The sequence below is a fragment of the Macrobrachium rosenbergii genome, chromosome 26 (genome assembly GCF_040412425.1).
Source record: "Macrobrachium rosenbergii isolate ZJJX-2024 chromosome 26, ASM4041242v1, whole genome shotgun sequence".
Lineage (NCBI taxonomy): Eukaryota > Metazoa > Arthropoda > Malacostraca > Decapoda > Palaemonidae > Macrobrachium > Macrobrachium rosenbergii.
The window spans coordinates 37978267-37996877 of NC_089766.1; the positions used below are offsets into that span (position 1 = coordinate 37978267).

The following is an 18611-nucleotide window of genomic DNA, read 5'->3' on the forward strand; positions in this document are numbered from 1 at the left end:
AGAGTTCATAAACAAAATTAACAACGGAGAGATGTCATCTGTCAGTTGATACTGACCCTCCATATTTCTCTGCACGAGAGGGAGATGCGTCAGTGGTAATCCATTTGTAGTATGAGTCCCTTCAGAATGTTCAATTTGCCTCTGTGCATTGCAGGGACTTCAAAAGAATTTAATTATTTAATTAACTTCCGTCGGGAGATGGATGCTTGAAGGCAAATTCGTCTCTTCATAATGAAACGTGAAAGGTTTAACCAAATCCTAATATCAAGATAACTACTACGTTCTGACTATTTTGACTATTTTTCGCTTGACAAATTATTCTCGTGACATTTTGCATAAGCGGTTTCTCATTTCCTAATAATATCCAAAGTGGTGGAGATTAAATTTATGAGCGAACAACTGCAACAAACGAATTATGAAAAGAACTGTAATCCGTAACACAATTACTCCAGTGCCGATGCTCTCATCAGGTCGCATTGAAAGGGAGAGAAAACAAGCGCAGGAAAATATTATTTGTTCGTCATTTGATTCAACTTTAAGTCGGGTTTTATTTGATCTTTGCATTAATTTTTGTCTTGGAGAAAAATATATAAACATTGTGAATAACGAAGTCAATACTAATAGCGTATGTACAGTATACACTATACAGACAAAAATTTTAGTGTATGTACAGTATACACTGACAAAAATTATTTTGAAAAATGAACACTAACTTATAATATATGAATAAAGACACGAGGAAATTATTGGCTTTTGTTTATTTTCCCTGATATGTTCTAAATCATTATTATGCAGAAGTTGAACCCTGATCACATGGAACAAGCCCACAGGGGCCATTGACTTGAAATTGAAGCTTCACAAGAACGCAGACTTGTAATCTTTTTCTCATATATTACAAAGTAATCTTTCATAGTGTATCTATTTGATCGTCTTTCGTTGTGATCCTGACTTGGAAGGGAATGATAGATTACTTCTAGATTTGTATAGGGAAACAGTGTCCTCATTTCTCACGTATTCATAATTTCTCGAGACGCACCTTTGAGGATACGTCTGGATGACAGATTTGAAGTTTTATTTCAAAAGTAAATGTTTTGAACGATATTATTTCAGGTGTAGTCAGAAAAATGATAAGTCTGCATAGAAGTACTATATGAGAATTTAGCTTTCCAAAAACTCGGTTACCCTTTTATCTAATCATAAAGTTACATTAAAATAGTGTATCGCTCCTGAAAAATAGTAGGTGCCTGGATATGAACTTCATGATAGAATGTAGATGTAATATATCCGACACTCGAAGGTTTCATAGAGTTTTTTATTTATCAGTTATTGTTGTTTAAGTTCTTTTAATGGAATAAAATATTTCTATGATTTTAATTAGCTTTGAGTCTAGTCTTACTCAGGCTGAATTTTTTCATGATATACATACACACACACACACACACACACACACACACACACACATATACATATATATATATATATATATATATATATATATATATATATATATATATATATATATATATATATATATATATATATATATATATATATATATATATATATATATATATATATATATATATATATATATATATATATATATATATATATATATATATATATATATATATATATATATATATATATATATATATATATATATATATATATATATATATATATATATATATATATATATATATATATATATATATATATATATATATATATATATATATATATATATATATATATTGTGTTGTGAACATACATTGCAAAAAATATTACAATGCGGACGTAGATAAAACATAAGGAACACAAAAGAGCGATATATTTCCAACAGCATCTGTATTTTTTTCTGAAAGAATAATCGGAACTGAGAGAAGGAAGAAGTGAGGAAAGTAGAATGGATGAAATAGCCGTCAGTCGAGTCCACATTTATCAAGATGAACAAAAGTGAATGGGGACAGTTCGATTTATTTTCTCCGTAGGGTGCTAGTGCCGTCAGTGAACCTTACGTGGTGCACTGTAGGCTTTACTTATGATTCTTTGCAGCGTCCCTTCGGCCCCTAACTGCAACCACTTTCATTCATTTCAGTGTACTCCCGTTAATATTCTCTTTCTTCCATCTGACTTTCCACCCTCTCTAACAATATTTCACAGTGAAAGTGGGATGTTTTCCTTCTGTTACACCTTTCAAATCTTTTTACTGTCAGTTTCCATTTCATCACTGAATGACCTCATAGGTCCCAGCGCTTGGCCTTTGGCCTAAATTCATAATTCCAGTTCTATGTGTTCCAGCTCGATTTTTCCATTATCTATTTTCTGATTATTTCTTGTTCGTGTTTTTTTTTTTAGAAACTAAGTTCATTATATATTTGGAGGTTTGTTGTAATTTTGCCGTTTTTGAGCATTTATCACTTTTCTTTTTTTTTCAGTTTTTTTTCTCGATATTTACGGACTCTTATCAGTGAAGATGTTTCCATAGAATAGAAATCTTTGCATATGATGCCTTCAGAATGTTATGGAGTAACTTCTGTGGTGAGAATAACAACGCGATACAAAATAGAAAGAGAATTATCCACGACGAAAGTCAAACAACGACTCCGTTAGCAGCTTAGGAGTCAGTTATTTCCTTATTAGTTTTCCTTGTCAGGCTTTCGCCGAATATACTTCACTTTGCCCCATAGTTCTGCATAAATACTTTTATGCTTTGTTCGTTTTACGGCTGACTATAAGAAGTGCAATTACTCAAAGAAATCGCAGCAAACAGCGTCCTCTCTGCAGGTTAAGAACATCAAATAGGTACTTTGATAAATTATAAGAAGGGCGATAAAAGAGTCATTTCATTCATAGAATATTGAACTTTATATAATACCAAGAGTATAATTAAGCAACAATTTATAGTTGACAATGAAATTCATGATAAAGCTAAGGCTTCATCTCATAATTGGTGGCATTCAGTCTGCTGAAATTATGTTATTGACTGAGCAAAGGCACAAAGGAAAAATTGCCCAGGCACTGTAAGGTGATTGACTAGGTCAAAAATTAATTCACCAAAGGAATTTTTGGTATTTTAATTCCCTGATCCAAAATCTAGTCTAGCAATTCTGTCTTAAGTTTGAAAACAGAAGAATTTCCTAAGTCCGTTGATGACGGTCGTTGGTTTTATAGAAAATCTGATGAAATGTTCAAATGTATAATTATATAGAAAATAGATAAATGAGTACTTTGGCAATTAGCAAAAATTAATTTGGTTTGCATTTCCTCTTTCCTTGTATATCATTCAAAATCAAAAAAGGAAATTGTGACATGTAATCATTTGCAACATTTGATTATCAGTGGTTATAGGAAAATAGTAAATATTAAATGACAAAAAATGTCATATTGCAATGTAATTAACTATATAGGCTAATTTAATATGAACAGCTAACTTTACTTGAAAAGAAGACCATTACTTTCACTCTTTCCCTTATACCAAATAGAGAAATCGTGTCGTCTAATCAAATTTAGGAAATTTATTTCTTTATTTATTAAAAGTAAGTTCACCATTTCGATCTGAATTAGAATTACATTCACAGTGCACAAATATTCGACGTAATTCTACAAAGGCAATGACCAAAGTACACGTATATACCCAATATAATAATGGCATTTATACCTCTTCTTTCTGCTATGCTCCCCTTACCTAAGTGACAGGTAAGAAGCCTGTTGCCTCACTGCGTGACGTCATGCGCGAACTGTGTCGCATTTTGGGTCAACTGTGAACCACTCTTCTCTTTCTTAGACAATGGTCCAGACACGCTGCCATGCATAACCCCCCCCCCCTTTTGCCTCTTCCCCCTGTACCGACTTTTTGTTCCTAACTCTTTTATTCCTAATCGTGTTTTGCAACTGTCTATTAATTTGAAATGATCTAGTTTCCTGTTGAGCGATTTAATAGTGTTGTTGTCCGGGACTGTAATTATTGTCTTCCCTTTCAAATGTTCCTTTTGTTTCCCTTCCCTCTCCCCAAAATAGTTTCTTCTTGCCCCGGTGTGTGCCCGTTCCCACCAATACTTGGGGTATCCTCATCTCCTAAAGCTCTCCCTCGAGTATTCCAGCTCCTCATCTAAGGAAGCGGGGCTGCAGATCCTATAAGCCCCGAGAGCCTACCATGTTGTTACTCCCATCCTAATTTCTTTCCTGTGGCTGGAGAACATAATAATGTATATATGAATTGGGATGTGTCTTCTTTCTGTGTAACTTCAATCTTAAATTTTCCCCTTCCCACTTTACCAGTACCTCTAAACTAAAAGCGTTACTTGTAAATTTACCAATCTGTGTATGCAAAACAAAATACAGATTTGCTTAGTTTGCATTAATGAACTTCTCATCAATTCCTTATTGCTCCAGCTGGTTTATATTGCAATATTCATTCATTTCAGATTAAAGTTTCATTAAGCTTCTCTCTATACCATTGTGATATTGATATTTGCTTCCATTGCTTGGGGGGAGGACAAGAATTTATAATGTGAAATATTTCGTAATCACCGTGTTAGCATAACAATGTTATACGATTAAGGTTAATCGTATAACAATGCATGCCAGATTGCATTGATTTTTTTTCCCATGAAATGCCTTCTAAGGCGTATTGAAAGCATTAACGTTTCTGTGTAATGGATAATATATTTTCTGGATTTCTAAAGAACTTGAGCGAATATCGTTTTCTTTTTAGCAGATTCCTTTGTTTCTCTGTTATCACAGAGGGGTTTTCATCGTATTATTTTCTGTAAGTTGCAAAACTGTGTCCATCTGCAAACCTCTAGCCTTGATAAGCCTTCATTCTGCTTGTCATGCAGTGTTCATCAGCTTCAGAATGTTCTCTTTTGAGCGAGAATATTATCTCCTTGGCCATTCATGTATATATATATATATATATATATATATATATATATATATATATATATATATATATATATATATATATATATATAAAATATGTATATATATATGTATATATATATGTATGTATGTATGTATATATATATATATATATATATATATGTATATGTATATATGTATGTATGTATGTATATATATATATATATATATATATATATATATATATATATATATATATATATATATATATATATAATTATATATATATATGTGTGTGTACGTTCCTGTGTAAGTGTGTTTGTGCACAGTGTCACAAGACTTTGGAAACGAATGAGTGCGAAGTGTTATATCAATAGTACCATGAGAGTGATGGGAGAGAAAGTTGTAATGGTGAGTATGTTTGACCCGTGAATGGCAAATAATGAAAGTGAAAGAGAAAGTTTTTGGGAGAGTTGGATTCTTTGCTTTGCTTTGTTTGCAGATTACAAAAGAGTGGTTGTGCTTGGTGATTTAACTGCAATAGTAGGTGACAGAGTAAGAGATGACGCAGAATTTTTCGTCAAAATATATTTGGAGGGAAACTTGATTGTTGTAATTACAGGTTTTCCTAAAAAGAATATTCGCTTCTGTACTAGGTAAAAAGACAATGATGAAGGATAAGTAGATTTGAGAGGTAGTTGGTGGCTGTAATGGTGAGCAGAGGAGGATCTGGATATATATTTAGAGAATTATTTATCTGAAGTGAAAGTAAAGATATTTGGGGAAGAAGGTGTGCAAATCTGGCTGTAAATGTTATCAAGTCAAGTGAGTTTGATCAGGGAGTGAGAAAAACAAAATTCGATTATGGATTAGGGCAAATACCATGGAATGGAAGTAAATTAGGATTTCATAAACTTCATAAAGCATGGGGAAGGATAGAGTAGCCAAGATTAAAATGGGTGAGACAAAAGGATGCAATTAATAAGTAAAAACACAATGAGGGTGAGCAAAAAAAAAGTTAAGTATACCTTACTTTAACCAGACCACTGAGCTGATTAACAGCTCTCCTAGAGCTGGTCCGGAGGATTAGACTTATTTTACGTGGCTAAGAACCAATTAAGAACTTGCAAAAGGGTAAGGTGTTGTCTACAAGAAGCGCATGCAGAGAGAAACGCTCATGAAAATTGGGTCTGAGATTAAGAGTGATATTGAGGAAATAATGTCAGAGGTGGAAGATAGAAGAGAAGCAGAACTGAGTAACACAAGAGTGGAAAAGGAGACTGTACATTTTTTGAAGGCTTGAGGGAGTGACTGCAGGGTATGTAAGGAGGAGGGAGGTGGGATCACAAATGGGGGCTGCAGTATGGTGTGGCAGTTTGAGATTAAGCTGCTGGCCAGTGCTTGTAAAGTATATCTAGATGAGGGACAGGTTTCAGAGGATTGGATGAAAAGAATAATTGTTCAGTTATGCAAAGGTAAAGTAGTAGTGTTAAAGTAGTTTAGCCAGACCACTGAGCTAACTTATGATAGAGGCAACTGTAAGAATGAATACGCAATAACTTATTGGAAATTACGTAATTATCTTTTAAACTGTATGTAAAGAAAAGAATGGTTGTTCTAAAACCAATAACTTACAGAGTCTATCAGGTAATACTGTACATTCCCTTCCCCTTTAATTGCCAATTTAGAAAGAGTAACATATTGAAATATAATATTGGTATAAGAGAACAGTTAATTCCAATGGTGAAAACAGAAAATAAGCAAAGCTTAATTTGTAAATGTTATCATATAAATTCAATACGAGAGAGAGAGAGAGAGAGAGAGAGAGAGAGAGAGAGAGAGAGAGAGAGAGAGAGAGAGAGAGAGAGAGAGAGACGCACAGCAATACACACAAACACAGTTATGGCAGTAAGGCCCCTTCCCTCGAAAAAAACACCAACTGTTATTACACTACTACAAATATCAAGAATGACAATGGGCAGGAAAAACAATAAATGAAAAGCAAATACTGAAATTGCTCCAAAACAAATAAAGTTCTAACATGACGCGGTGTGTGTTTTGTCTCAATTTTTTATTCATTATGAGCCTTTGTCTCTGCGTTTTAACAAGTTTCACTTTTTCCATCAGGTGGATTTGTAATGCTTATATTAATAGTGGCACAACTGTTATATGATTTTTTCTAAGTGGAATATGAAGGATAAGCTTATAACTAAATGACTGAATAACATGAAAAGCTTTGTCGTACAAAGCTGAAAGAATTATGCTGACGAAATATGGCATAAGACGTTTTTCTGTAAAGGCGGTGAAAGATAATCAAGCACAAACGTCTTGTGTTTGACTACATCGACACTTAGTCGCATGGTTGCTAAACCATGAGGAAATCTGAGGACGCTGTCATTTCTCAAGTGTGTTACACTCCGTCCTCGTGACAAGAAAGGACATATAAGAACACATTTATAAAATATGTTGCCACTTACCATGTTTATATATCTTGAAGAAATGCTGAACTTTTTGTATGTAATATATTTTCTGGCCATGTTCCAGTGACCTCTGTTTCATCTTTAGTATAAACTGTATGTTAAACTGATTTTTTATGACAATTTTCAAAAACCGTATTTAGTAACAGTGTGCGTGGAGTTTGTGTGAAATAGCGAGAGAGAGAGAGAGAGAGAGAGAGAGAGAGAGGGATTCATGGGGGGACGCTGCCTGAACAAGCACCCCTTTTTGCACTTGTGTCATAAATCACAAAATGGAAAAGCTGAGTCTCATTTCATCTACCACCTCATAACAGATGTACGCAAAACTTCAAGAAAGTTTAATATTTTTTTATTGACTAGCTTCTCATACAATAATATCTCATTTATATAAATTCAGTCAATCGCTTTCTTATTAGAAATAACTTATTGGGATTGATGTTATTTGGTGAAGATAATTTTTTCCAGTTCATTAAGTAACTAATGAAGCCCCTGTGTTTTTTCTGTTCTTAATTATAAATCATCACACACAAACACCGAGAAAGTTCTTGGCAGCTGATCTGTTTAGCTCGTTATTTATTATCTATCTAAGTATTATTAATATGTATGATCCTCAATGCCAGTTTCATCAAGGTTTTTATTCTGTTTTATCTTTTGAATGACTTGTCGTACTTTTTGCCTGATGAACTGCAACTTTCAAAGCGATATTAGCCTTTTTTTTATTATTTTGTTGAAGCTTGAATTTATTCATCATTTGCAAAACTGGACAGGGTTTAAGTGATGTTTCATTTCTTCTTACTTTTTAGCCAGTGGGAAAGTCATATGACGGTTCTGACACCGAATCGATGAGAGAGAAGAAGAACGACAATAGGAAAGCAATAAATGGATTGCAAATATTTCATTAAAAAAATATTCGATTAGCTTATAAAAGTGAGGACTGAAGAATGGGATGGATCAGATTGTTACAAAGACACATTTGCAAAAACGCCTACTCTGAACGGTTACAGATGTAAGCAAAGTGGCAAGAAATCCATCGAAGTGACAGGTATGTACTTTCGCCAACCATGAATAATACATTCATTCCAGGCCTTTATAGAACCGAGGTTACCGTCGTGTCTGCAGAGAAACAATAGGATGTTTCGAATGTCAAATGTGTCTTAACCAATTTTAGCCATGACTCTCTTACTAGACATGGCTGAATCTTTGTGACTCTTTAGTGTGGGTCCACACTGCAATGAACCATGTCATAAACACAGGTCGTTGACTTGTTGGATACACATTGCAGACAGGTTGAAAATAAGTCATGTCATAAACACAGGTTGGTGACTTGGCCCATACACATCGCCGACAGGTTGAAGCAAGCCAGTGGCTGTAGGTGGAGAACAAATCTATGGCAAATGCTGGACAATCGTAGGAAGCACTAATTAGGACCACCAGTAAATTGTTGACTGTACTCAGTGTTTTTGTGACGTGTTTTCCTTACGAAGGTTTCGTCAAGTTTTTTATTTAACAGTTATTGTCGTTCAAGTTCTCTTAGTAGAATAAAATATTTCTGTGATTTTAATTTGGTTTGAGTCTATTTCTTATTCAGGCTGGATTTTTTCATAATATATATACATATGTGTAACACACACACACACACACACACACATACATATATATATATATATATATATATATATATATATATATATATATATATATATATATATATATATATATATATATATATATATATATATATATATATATATATATATATATATATATATGTGTGTGTGTGTGTGTGTGTGTGTGTGTGTGTGTGTGTGTGTGTGTGTGTATGTATGTATCAACATTGCGAAAACTTTTACAATACGGACGTAGATAAAACATAAGGAACACAAAAGAGCGATATATTTCCAATGGCATCCGTATTTTTTCTCCAAGAATAATCGGAACTGAGAGAACAAAGAAGTGAGGGAAAGTAGATTGGATGAAGTGTGCCGTCAGTCGAGTCCACATTTATCAGGATGAACAAAAGCGAATGGGGACAGTTCAATTTATTTTCTACGTAGGGTGCTAGTGCCGTCAGTGAACCTTACGTGGTGCACTGTAGGCATTACTTAAGATTCTTTGCAGCGTCCCTTCGGCCCCTAACTGCAACCGCTTTCATTCATTTCAGTGTACTCCCGCTAATATTCTCTTCTTCTATCTGACTTTCCAACCTCTCTAACAGTATTTCACAGTGCAAGTGTGAGGGTTTCCTCCTGTTACACTTTTCAAACCTTCTTACTGTCAGTTTCCATTTCATCACTGAACGACCTCATAGGTCCCAGCGCTTGGCCTTTGGCCTAAATTCATAATTCCAGTTGTGTGTGTTCCAGCTCGATTTTTTCATGATCTATTTTCTGATTATTGCTTCTTAGTGTGTTTTTTTTTTTTAGAAACTTAAGTTCATTATATATTTGGGTGTTTGTTGTAATTTTTGCCGTCTTTCTCCTCGACTCGGATAGCAGCTTTGCAGTCATGTTTTTCTTAATAGTCTTCCTTGTCAGGCTTTCGCCCAATATACTTCACTCTGCCCCAGAGTTCTGCATAAATACTTTCATGCTTTGTTCTTTTTACGGCTGACTATAAGACGTGCAACTGCTCAAAGAAATCGCAGCAAACAGCGTCCTCTCTGCAGGTTAGGAACATCAAGTAGGTACTTTGATAAATCATGAGAAAGGCGAAGAAGATTCATTTCATTCATAGAATATTGAACTTTATATAATACCAAGAATATAATTAAGCAGCAATTTATAGTTAGAAATAAAATTCATGATAAATCTTAGGCCTCATCTCATAATTGGTGGCATTGGTATTTTAATTCCCTGATCCAAAATCTAGTCCAGCAATTCTCCTTTAAGTTTGAAAACAGAAGAATTTCCTAAGCCACGTTGATGGTGGTCGTTAGTTTTGTAGAAAATCTGCTGCAATGTTCAAATGTTTCATTATATAGAAAATAATCTTAAATGCCCATATGTTTACTTATATAGAAAATAGATAAATGAATACTTAATTTCCATTAATGAACTTTGTATAAATTGCATATTCCTCCAGCTGGTTTGTATTGCAATATTCATTCATTTAAGAGGAAAGTTTCATTAAGCTTTTCTCTATACCATTATGATACTGATGTTTGCTTTCATTGCAAAAGGGGAAGGTGTTGTCTACAAGAAGCGCATGCAGAGAGAAACGCTCATGAAAATTGGGTCTGAGATTAAGAGTGATATTGAGGAAATAATGTCAGAGGTGGAAGATAAAGGAGAAGCAGAGCTGAGTATCACAAGAGTGGAAAAGGAGACTGTACATTTTTGAAGGCTTGAGGGAGTGACTGCAGGGTATGTGAGGAGGTTGGAGGTGGGATCACAAATGGGGGCTGCAGTATGGGTATGGTGTGGCAGTTTGAGATTAAGCTGCTGGCCAGTGCTTGTAAAGTATATCTAGATGAGGGACAGGTTTCAGAGGATTGGATGAAAGAATAATTGTTCAGTTATGCAAAGGTGAAGTAGTAGTGTTAAAGTAGTTTAACCAGACCACTGAGCTGACTTATGATACAGGCAACTGTTAGAATGAATACGCAATAACTTATTGGAAATTACGTAATTATCTTTTAAATTGTATGTAAAGAAAAGAATGGTTGTTCTAAAACCAATAACTTATAGAGTCTACCAGGTATTATTGTACATTCCCTTCCCCTTTAATGGCCAATTTAGAAAGAGTAACATATTGAAATATAATACTGGCATAAGAGAACAGTTAATTCCAATGGAGAAAACAGAAAATAAGCAAAGCTTAATTTGTAAATATTATCATGTAAATTCAATACGAGAGAGAGAGAGAGAGAGAGAGAGAGAGAGAGAGAGAGAGAGAGAGAGAGAGAGAGAGAGAGAGACGCACAGCAATACACACAAACACAGTTGTGGCAGTAAGGCCCCTTCCCTCTGAAAAAAACACCAACTGTTATTACACTACTACAAATATCAAGAATGACAATGGGCAGGAAAAACAATAAATGAAAAGCAAATATTGAAATTGCTCCAAAACAAATAAAGTTCTAACATGAAATGCCTTCTAAAAAAAAAGCAGAGGTAACAGGGAGACGTGGTGTGTATTTTGTCTCAATTTTTTATTCATTATGAGTCTCTGTCTCTGCGTTTTAATAAGTTTCACGTTTTCCATCCGGTGGATTTGTAATGCTGATATTAATAGTGGCATAATTGTTTTATGGTTTCTTTCTAAGTGGAATATGAAGGATATACTTATAACTAAATAACTGATTAACATGAAAAGCTCTGTCTTACAAAGCTGAAAGAATTGTGGTGACGAAATATTGCATAAGGCGTTTTCTGTAAAGGCAGTGAAAGATAACAATCAAGCACAAACGTCTTGTGTTTGACTACATCGACACTTAGTCGCATGGTTATTAAATCATGAAGGAATCTGAGGACGCTGTCATTTCTCAAGTGTGTTACACTCCGTCCTCGTGACAAGAAGAACATATGAGAACACACATGCAAAATATGGTGCCATTTACCATGTTTATATATCTTGGAAAATACTGAACTTCTTATATATATGTTTTCTGATCATGTTCCGGTGACCTCTGTATCATCATTAGTATAAATTGTATTATTAAATTGATTTTTTATTACAGTTGTGAAAAACCGTAATTGTTAATAGTGCGCGTGGAGGTTGTGAGAGAGAGAGAGAGAGAGAGAGAGAGAGAGAGAGAGAGAGAGAGAGAGAGAGAGATTCATGGGGAGACGCTGCCTGAACAAGCACCCCATTTTGTACTTTTGTCATAAATCACAAAATGGAGAGGTTGAGCCTCATTTCATCTACCACCTCTCAACAGATTTACGTAAAACTAGAAAGTTTAATATTTTTATCACTTCATATCTAAGAACTAGCTTCTAATACAATAATATTTCATTTATATCGCTTTCTTATCGAGAAATTACTCGTTGTTATTTGGTGTTATTTGTTATTATTTGTTATTTGGATGTTATTTGGTGATTATAATTTTTTCCAGTTCATCATGTAACTAGTGAAACTGTGCTTTTCGTGTTCTTTATTATAAATCATCACACACAAACACCGAGCAATACTTGGCATCTGATCTGTTTATCTAGTTATGTATCTAAGTATTAATATGCATGATCCTCAATGCCAATTTCATCAAGGTTTTTTATTGTGTTATCTTTTGAATGACTTGTCGTACCTTTTTGCCTGATGAATTTCAACTTTCGAAGCGATATGAGTTTTTTTGTTTGTGAAGCCTAAATTTATTCATCCATTGCAAAATTGGACAGGGTTGAAGCGATGTTTCATTTCTTCTTACTTTTTTTGTCAGTGGGAAGGTCATATCATGTTGGTTTTGACACCGAATCGATGAAAGGGAGACAGTTTGTCCTTCTAGCAGATGAATGACAATAGGAGAGCAACCAATGGATTGCAAATATTTCATTAAAAAAATACTAGATTAGCCTATAAAGGTGAGGACTGGTTTATTCAGACTAAAAAATATTCCTGAAATTGAGAGATACCTGGAGGGATGGGATGGATCGGATTGTTGCAAAGACACATTTGCAAAAACGTATACTCTGGAAGGTTACAGATGTAAGCAAGGTGGCAAGAAATCCATCGAAGTGACAGGTATGTACTGTGCTTTCGCCAAACATAAATGATTCATTCATAGGTCGGTGACTTGTCGCATACACATTGCAGCTAGGTTGAAAATAAGTCATGTCATAAACACAGGTTGTTGACTTGGCGTATACACATCGCAGACAGGTTGAAAACAAGTCAACTACTGTAGGTGGAGAACAAATTTATGGCAAATGCTGGATAATCGTAGGAAGCACTAATTAGGACCACAAGTAAATTGTTGACTGTATTCAGTAAGTTTGTGACGTGCTGTCAAGGAATTCCTCTCATTGAGGTGTGGCTCAAAGATGTTTATGCAATATTAGATAATTGTTTTAATTATATTTTTGCCACTGGTTCATGTAGAAGTTTCATAATTACACTGCATTAAAGATATTAGGTGAAATATACAATATGTTTATATAAAATATATAAATATTTAATAAGTTGATATTATTGGCAATATGTAGGGAAATTTGGCACCTGATGAATTATTAAAGCATACGTAACTAAGTAGCTAGTTAATATAAGGTTATCAGATAAGCTTGAAGGAGGACTGCGGTTTCTGTTACTGCATACATGGAACACTGGCTGGCTCTGTGCATGGATCTTGGTTGCTGAATCCACTATCTGAACTGTGTCCCTTGTAACAAGAAATAACCAACAACAACAAGGTTTGAGGGTTGGATGCGTGGCGAGGATGGAATGACAAAAATATGCAGAGAGAGCTCAAAAGTGAACTCTTTGTTTACTTAACCAACAATTAAATATTGGACAACAAGGCTATTTGAAAGAAAGCGATGTTCCCGAAACAACTGCCAATTCAACAATTAAAGCCCAAAACCAAATATATAAAAGAAAAGAATGGGGCTTATCCTGACAAACTTGCCCCTCCAGAAGAAATTACCTTGGATAATTTCAACAAAGCACCCAGAGTTTTCTTACATATCTCTAGCGGGAATTAACCTGCTCAACATGTCTGCTCCAACGTTCTCAGATCCTTTAATATATTCAATAGTATAACCGAAATCTTGGAGTGCTAGTGCCCAGCGCATTAACCGATTATTTTGATTCTTCATTTGCTTTAAATAATATAATGGATGATGATCTGTCTGAATAGTAAATTCTTCGCCATATAAATATTCATAAAACTCAGAAACAGACCAGACAACAGCTAAACATTCGCGTTCTACTGCAGAATATCTTTGTTCTCTAGGCAACAACGATCTACTTGCATAAGCAACAGGTAATGGAATATCATCAACCTTCTGCAACAAAACTGCGCCTATTCCGTAGTCCGAAGCATCTGTTCGTAAGAAAAATCTTTTATTCATATCTGGAAGTATTAAAATAGGTGGTTTACTAAGACAGGCTTTCAATTTGTTAAAACTTTCAATCTGTTTATCCTCCCATTTTAACTTATTACTGCTGTTCTTCTTTAACATCTCATTCAAAGGGATTCTAATACTACCAAAATCTTTTATGAACTTCTGGTAAAAACTTATAGTTCCGAGAAAAGATCGCAACTGCTTCTTTGTAGTAGGCATTGGGAGTGCTTGAATGGCTTTAGTCTAGCTTCGAGAGGTTTCAATGTATTATTACCTACAAGTAAGCCAAGATATTTAATCTCAGGATAAGCTAGAAAACATTTCTTTGGGCCTGCTGTAAGACCATGATATCTCAATCTGTCAAAAACTCTCCTCAGATCTATCAAATGACTTTCAAAATCACTACTATGAACAATAATATTGTCAAAATAGCAACTTACATTTGGCAAATCTTTAAGTACTATCCGCATTAAACGAACAAATGATGAACAAGCAGTTTTTAAACCAAACGGCATCCTAGTGAACTGCATTAAACCTCTATGTGTAGCGAACGCTGTATATGATTTGCAATGTGGTTCTAAAGGTATTTGCCAATAACCCTTGCATAAGTCTAGTTCAGAAAATAACGTCTTACCAGTAAAACAATGCAATGCTTCTTCTCTTGTTGGCATAGGTTCACAATCAAATAAGGTAATATCATTCAACTTCCTAAAATCAATGCAAAGTCTCCATGATTTATCTTCCTTCTTGACAAAAATTACAGGACTGCAATAAGCTGATTTAGAAGGCTCAACAATTCCCATTTTCAATAAGTAATCAACTTCTACCTTGAAAACTTCATCTAAACTATGTGGAATTGGATATTGCTTCTGCTGAACAGGAATATCAGAAGTTAAAATTATATCATGAGAAAAATATTTAGCAAATCCAGGTTGATCTGAGAGAACATCTACATATTCATTAACAAGTTCATGTAATGTACGCCGTTGAACACTTGATAACTTGTCATTTATATTTGGAATGCTATTAATCTCTATACTATAGGTTTCAATTTTGCAATGATTGTCTATTTCCTCCTCTTCTATAACACAAATATTTACATGTTCAACACTCTCACTATCTCTGTGAAAATATTTCTTCAACAAATTTATATGATACAACTTCTTTTTATTTCCTATCATTATCCAGTAATCAACTTTATTTTGATGGCACTCAACAACCTTATATGGTCCCAACCATTTCATCAAGAACTTATTATTCTGATCAGGCAATAAAAGAAGGACATCATCACCAACCTGAAAGCGTCTAGGCTTTGCAAACCTGTCAAAATATTTCTTATACTGATTACTGTTAATTTCTGCATTCTTTATAGCAAGTTCAGAAGACACAGCTAACTTATCTCGCAAATCTAACACATATTTATAACTATTTTTTACTTCAGTTTGTAAATTCTCATTAGTCCAAAGTTCATACAAAATACTTAATGGGCCCCTCACAGTTCTTCCATAAAGCAACTCAAATGGCGAAAATTTCAAGGTATCATTCGGTATCTCTCTGTATGCAAATAAGACAGCTGGTAAGTATCTATCCCAATCTTGCGGATGATCTGAACACAATTTCTTTAACATATTCTTCAAAACTCCGTTCATTCTCTCTACCAACCCATTACAACAAGCATGATAAGGAGATGTAAACAGAGCCTTAATAGACAACAAACGATTAATTTCCTTCATCAAATCTGCCTTAAATTGAGTACCTCTGTCCGATAAGATTTCTCTAGGTATGCCAACCCTACAAAATACCTCAATTAAACTTTCTGCAACAGTAACAGTATCAATGTTCTTCAAAGGAACTGCTTCTGGGAACCTAGTTGCACAGTCAACAATGGTTAAAATGTATCTATGACCCCTAGTGGTAACAGGAGATAATGGACCCACCAAATCTACAGCTATTCTTGAAAATGGTTCTGATATTATAGGCATGGGTTTTAGAGGCACTTTCTTGACCCTTCCTTTGGCAGTAAACTTTTGACAAAATTCACATGATTTACAATATCTAGTTATGTCAGCCCCTGCACCTGGCCAAAAATAATTCTAATTAGCAAATATCTTATCAGAGGTTTTCCTACTTGAAAAATGACCTGACACCAAGCTTTCATGAGCAAGATACATTACTTGAATACGAAATTTCTTAGGTACCACGATTTGTTTCTTACCCACTTCGTTCGCAATTTTACTTTTAGTACAAACTCTGTAAATTAAATTATTTATCTTCTGGTACACAACTGTTCGACCTTTGACAACAGTGACTTCAGATGATTTTACTTTATCTCTAATTAAAGATAGAGTTTCACAAGTTTCTTGTTCTTTAGCAAAATCTACAGGATCAACTTTAATCTCTAGGTTACGATTATTAAGAGGTTTTACATTACTAACCTTCATCACTTCAGACCTCGTAACTACATTAGCTTTCTCTATAGCAAAATCAATACCATTATCTACTTTACTGCTTATACTATCGGAAACAACTATCTCTGGTACTTTAAGGCCTGGAATAAGTCCTAACAAAACTTCTCCAAACTTAATTGGTGCTACAACTGCATTTACCCAACCTCTGAAAAATTTACAATTTAGGTAACATCTCACCCTGGGAAATATTCTAGGTCTACCCAAATAGTCTAACACTTTAACTGGCTTTAGGTAGTTAACCTTACTTGGCAATACATTCTTATTAACAATTACACAAGTTGCTCCGGTATCTACCATAACTTCAACCGTTTTGTTAAACAACAGACCTTTTGCATCAGTAATTATAGATTCGGGCTTCTTCTCAGTTTCAAAAACAAATTTAACATTTTCATCTTTAGAAGCATGATTCTTTTCACTGTAATTATCAGGGTTATAATAACACATACGTTTTGTGTGTCCTGTCTTTCCACAATAATAACAAACTACTTGTCTGTATTCACTACTCTTACCATCAAATTTATGCACAACTTTATCTTTGCCTTTACCTTTCTCCATTTCCTTAGCAGGAACTAACTTTCCCAAACTAGATTCTGTTGGGTCCTTCAACCTGAAACCATCTTTTCCTAACCTTTGAAGTCTAGAAAATTTCTTTTTAGAGGATTCATGAGCATTAGCATAAAGATCAGCACTTTCAGCCAATTCCAAAGTATTTGCAAATTTCTTAGCTTTCAAAAATGTTCTCATATCAGGGGGGCAATTACACAAGATTTGATCCCTTATCAGTAAACCAAACAAAGATTTAAAATCTTTCGTAATCTCTGACAACTCGACCCATCTATTAAGATACATATCCATTCTACTAACTAGCTGGACATATGATTCATTCTCTCCAACTACTGAATTCTTAAACTTCCATCTGAAAGTGTCAGCATTAACTTGAAAAGCATTCAGCAAAGCCAATTTTAATCTATCATAATCATCAGCTACAGTATCAGGTAATGAAGTATAGACTCTCAATGCTCTGCCACGTAAATAAGTTCCAAGCAAATAAGCATAATCATCCTTATCCCATTTATGAAATGCTGCTAACTTCTCAAACCTATGCAAGTAAGAATCAATATCATCCTCACCTTCGTTAAAATAAGGTATCTTGGGAACAGACTGATTTTCATTCAAGCTTATACCCGATGCACCACTTTCAGATTTTAGTCTTGCAAGTTCAAGAGCATGTTTTCTTTCTGCTTGTAATCTATCATTCTCGTACTTCATTTTTTCAAGTTCTTGTTCGCGCTCTTTTTCGCAGTCTATTCTTTCACTCTCCAACCGTTTCTCTTCTCTACTCCTATTCCTATCTTCTCTATCAGCAATATCCTGATCCCTCTTAATCTGTCTTTCATACTCCTTTATTTGTCTATCTTCAGCCAAAGCTAACTTCCTATCGTCTGCTTCTCTTTTCTCTTCCTCACTTAACCTTTGCTTTTCTAACATAGCCTTTACTTCCTCTCCTGTCAAACCTAAGGCTTTACCTGCCTCAAGAATTCTGACTAATTCATCCATAATAAAACACTAAAAATTTACCATATCATAACAGACAATACATTAATTTATATTGACATCGTTACCGAAATTAATAACCACTACCAATGAATGTAAAACATTAAGCAAATGGTAATAGTTACAAAAAAAAAAAACTTATTAAACATACTTAAAATGTCTTCATACGTAAAAAAAAATATTCTACATAAATACGCAAACTTGCAATACAGTAGAATTCTCAAACCAGCATGACTGTAAATAAGCCT

At 34.3% G+C, this 18611-nt stretch overlaps 1 protein-coding gene across 1 annotated transcript; it reads right to left on the reverse strand.

The window, feature by feature from the left end:
• Nucleotides 1-13954: 13954 nt before the first annotated feature.
• LOC136852819 (uncharacterized) lies at nucleotides 13955-18366 on the reverse strand. The gene is made up of 3 exons (XM_067127719.1): nucleotides 16516-18366; nucleotides 14976-16365; nucleotides 13955-14319 (listed from the first exon to the last, which is right to left on the reverse strand). The coding sequence occupies exons 1-3, from the start codon at nucleotides 18364-18366 to the stop codon at nucleotides 13955-13957; spliced, it is 3606 nt and encodes a 1201-aa protein (XP_066983820.1).
• Nucleotides 18367-18611: the final 245 nt, after the last annotated feature.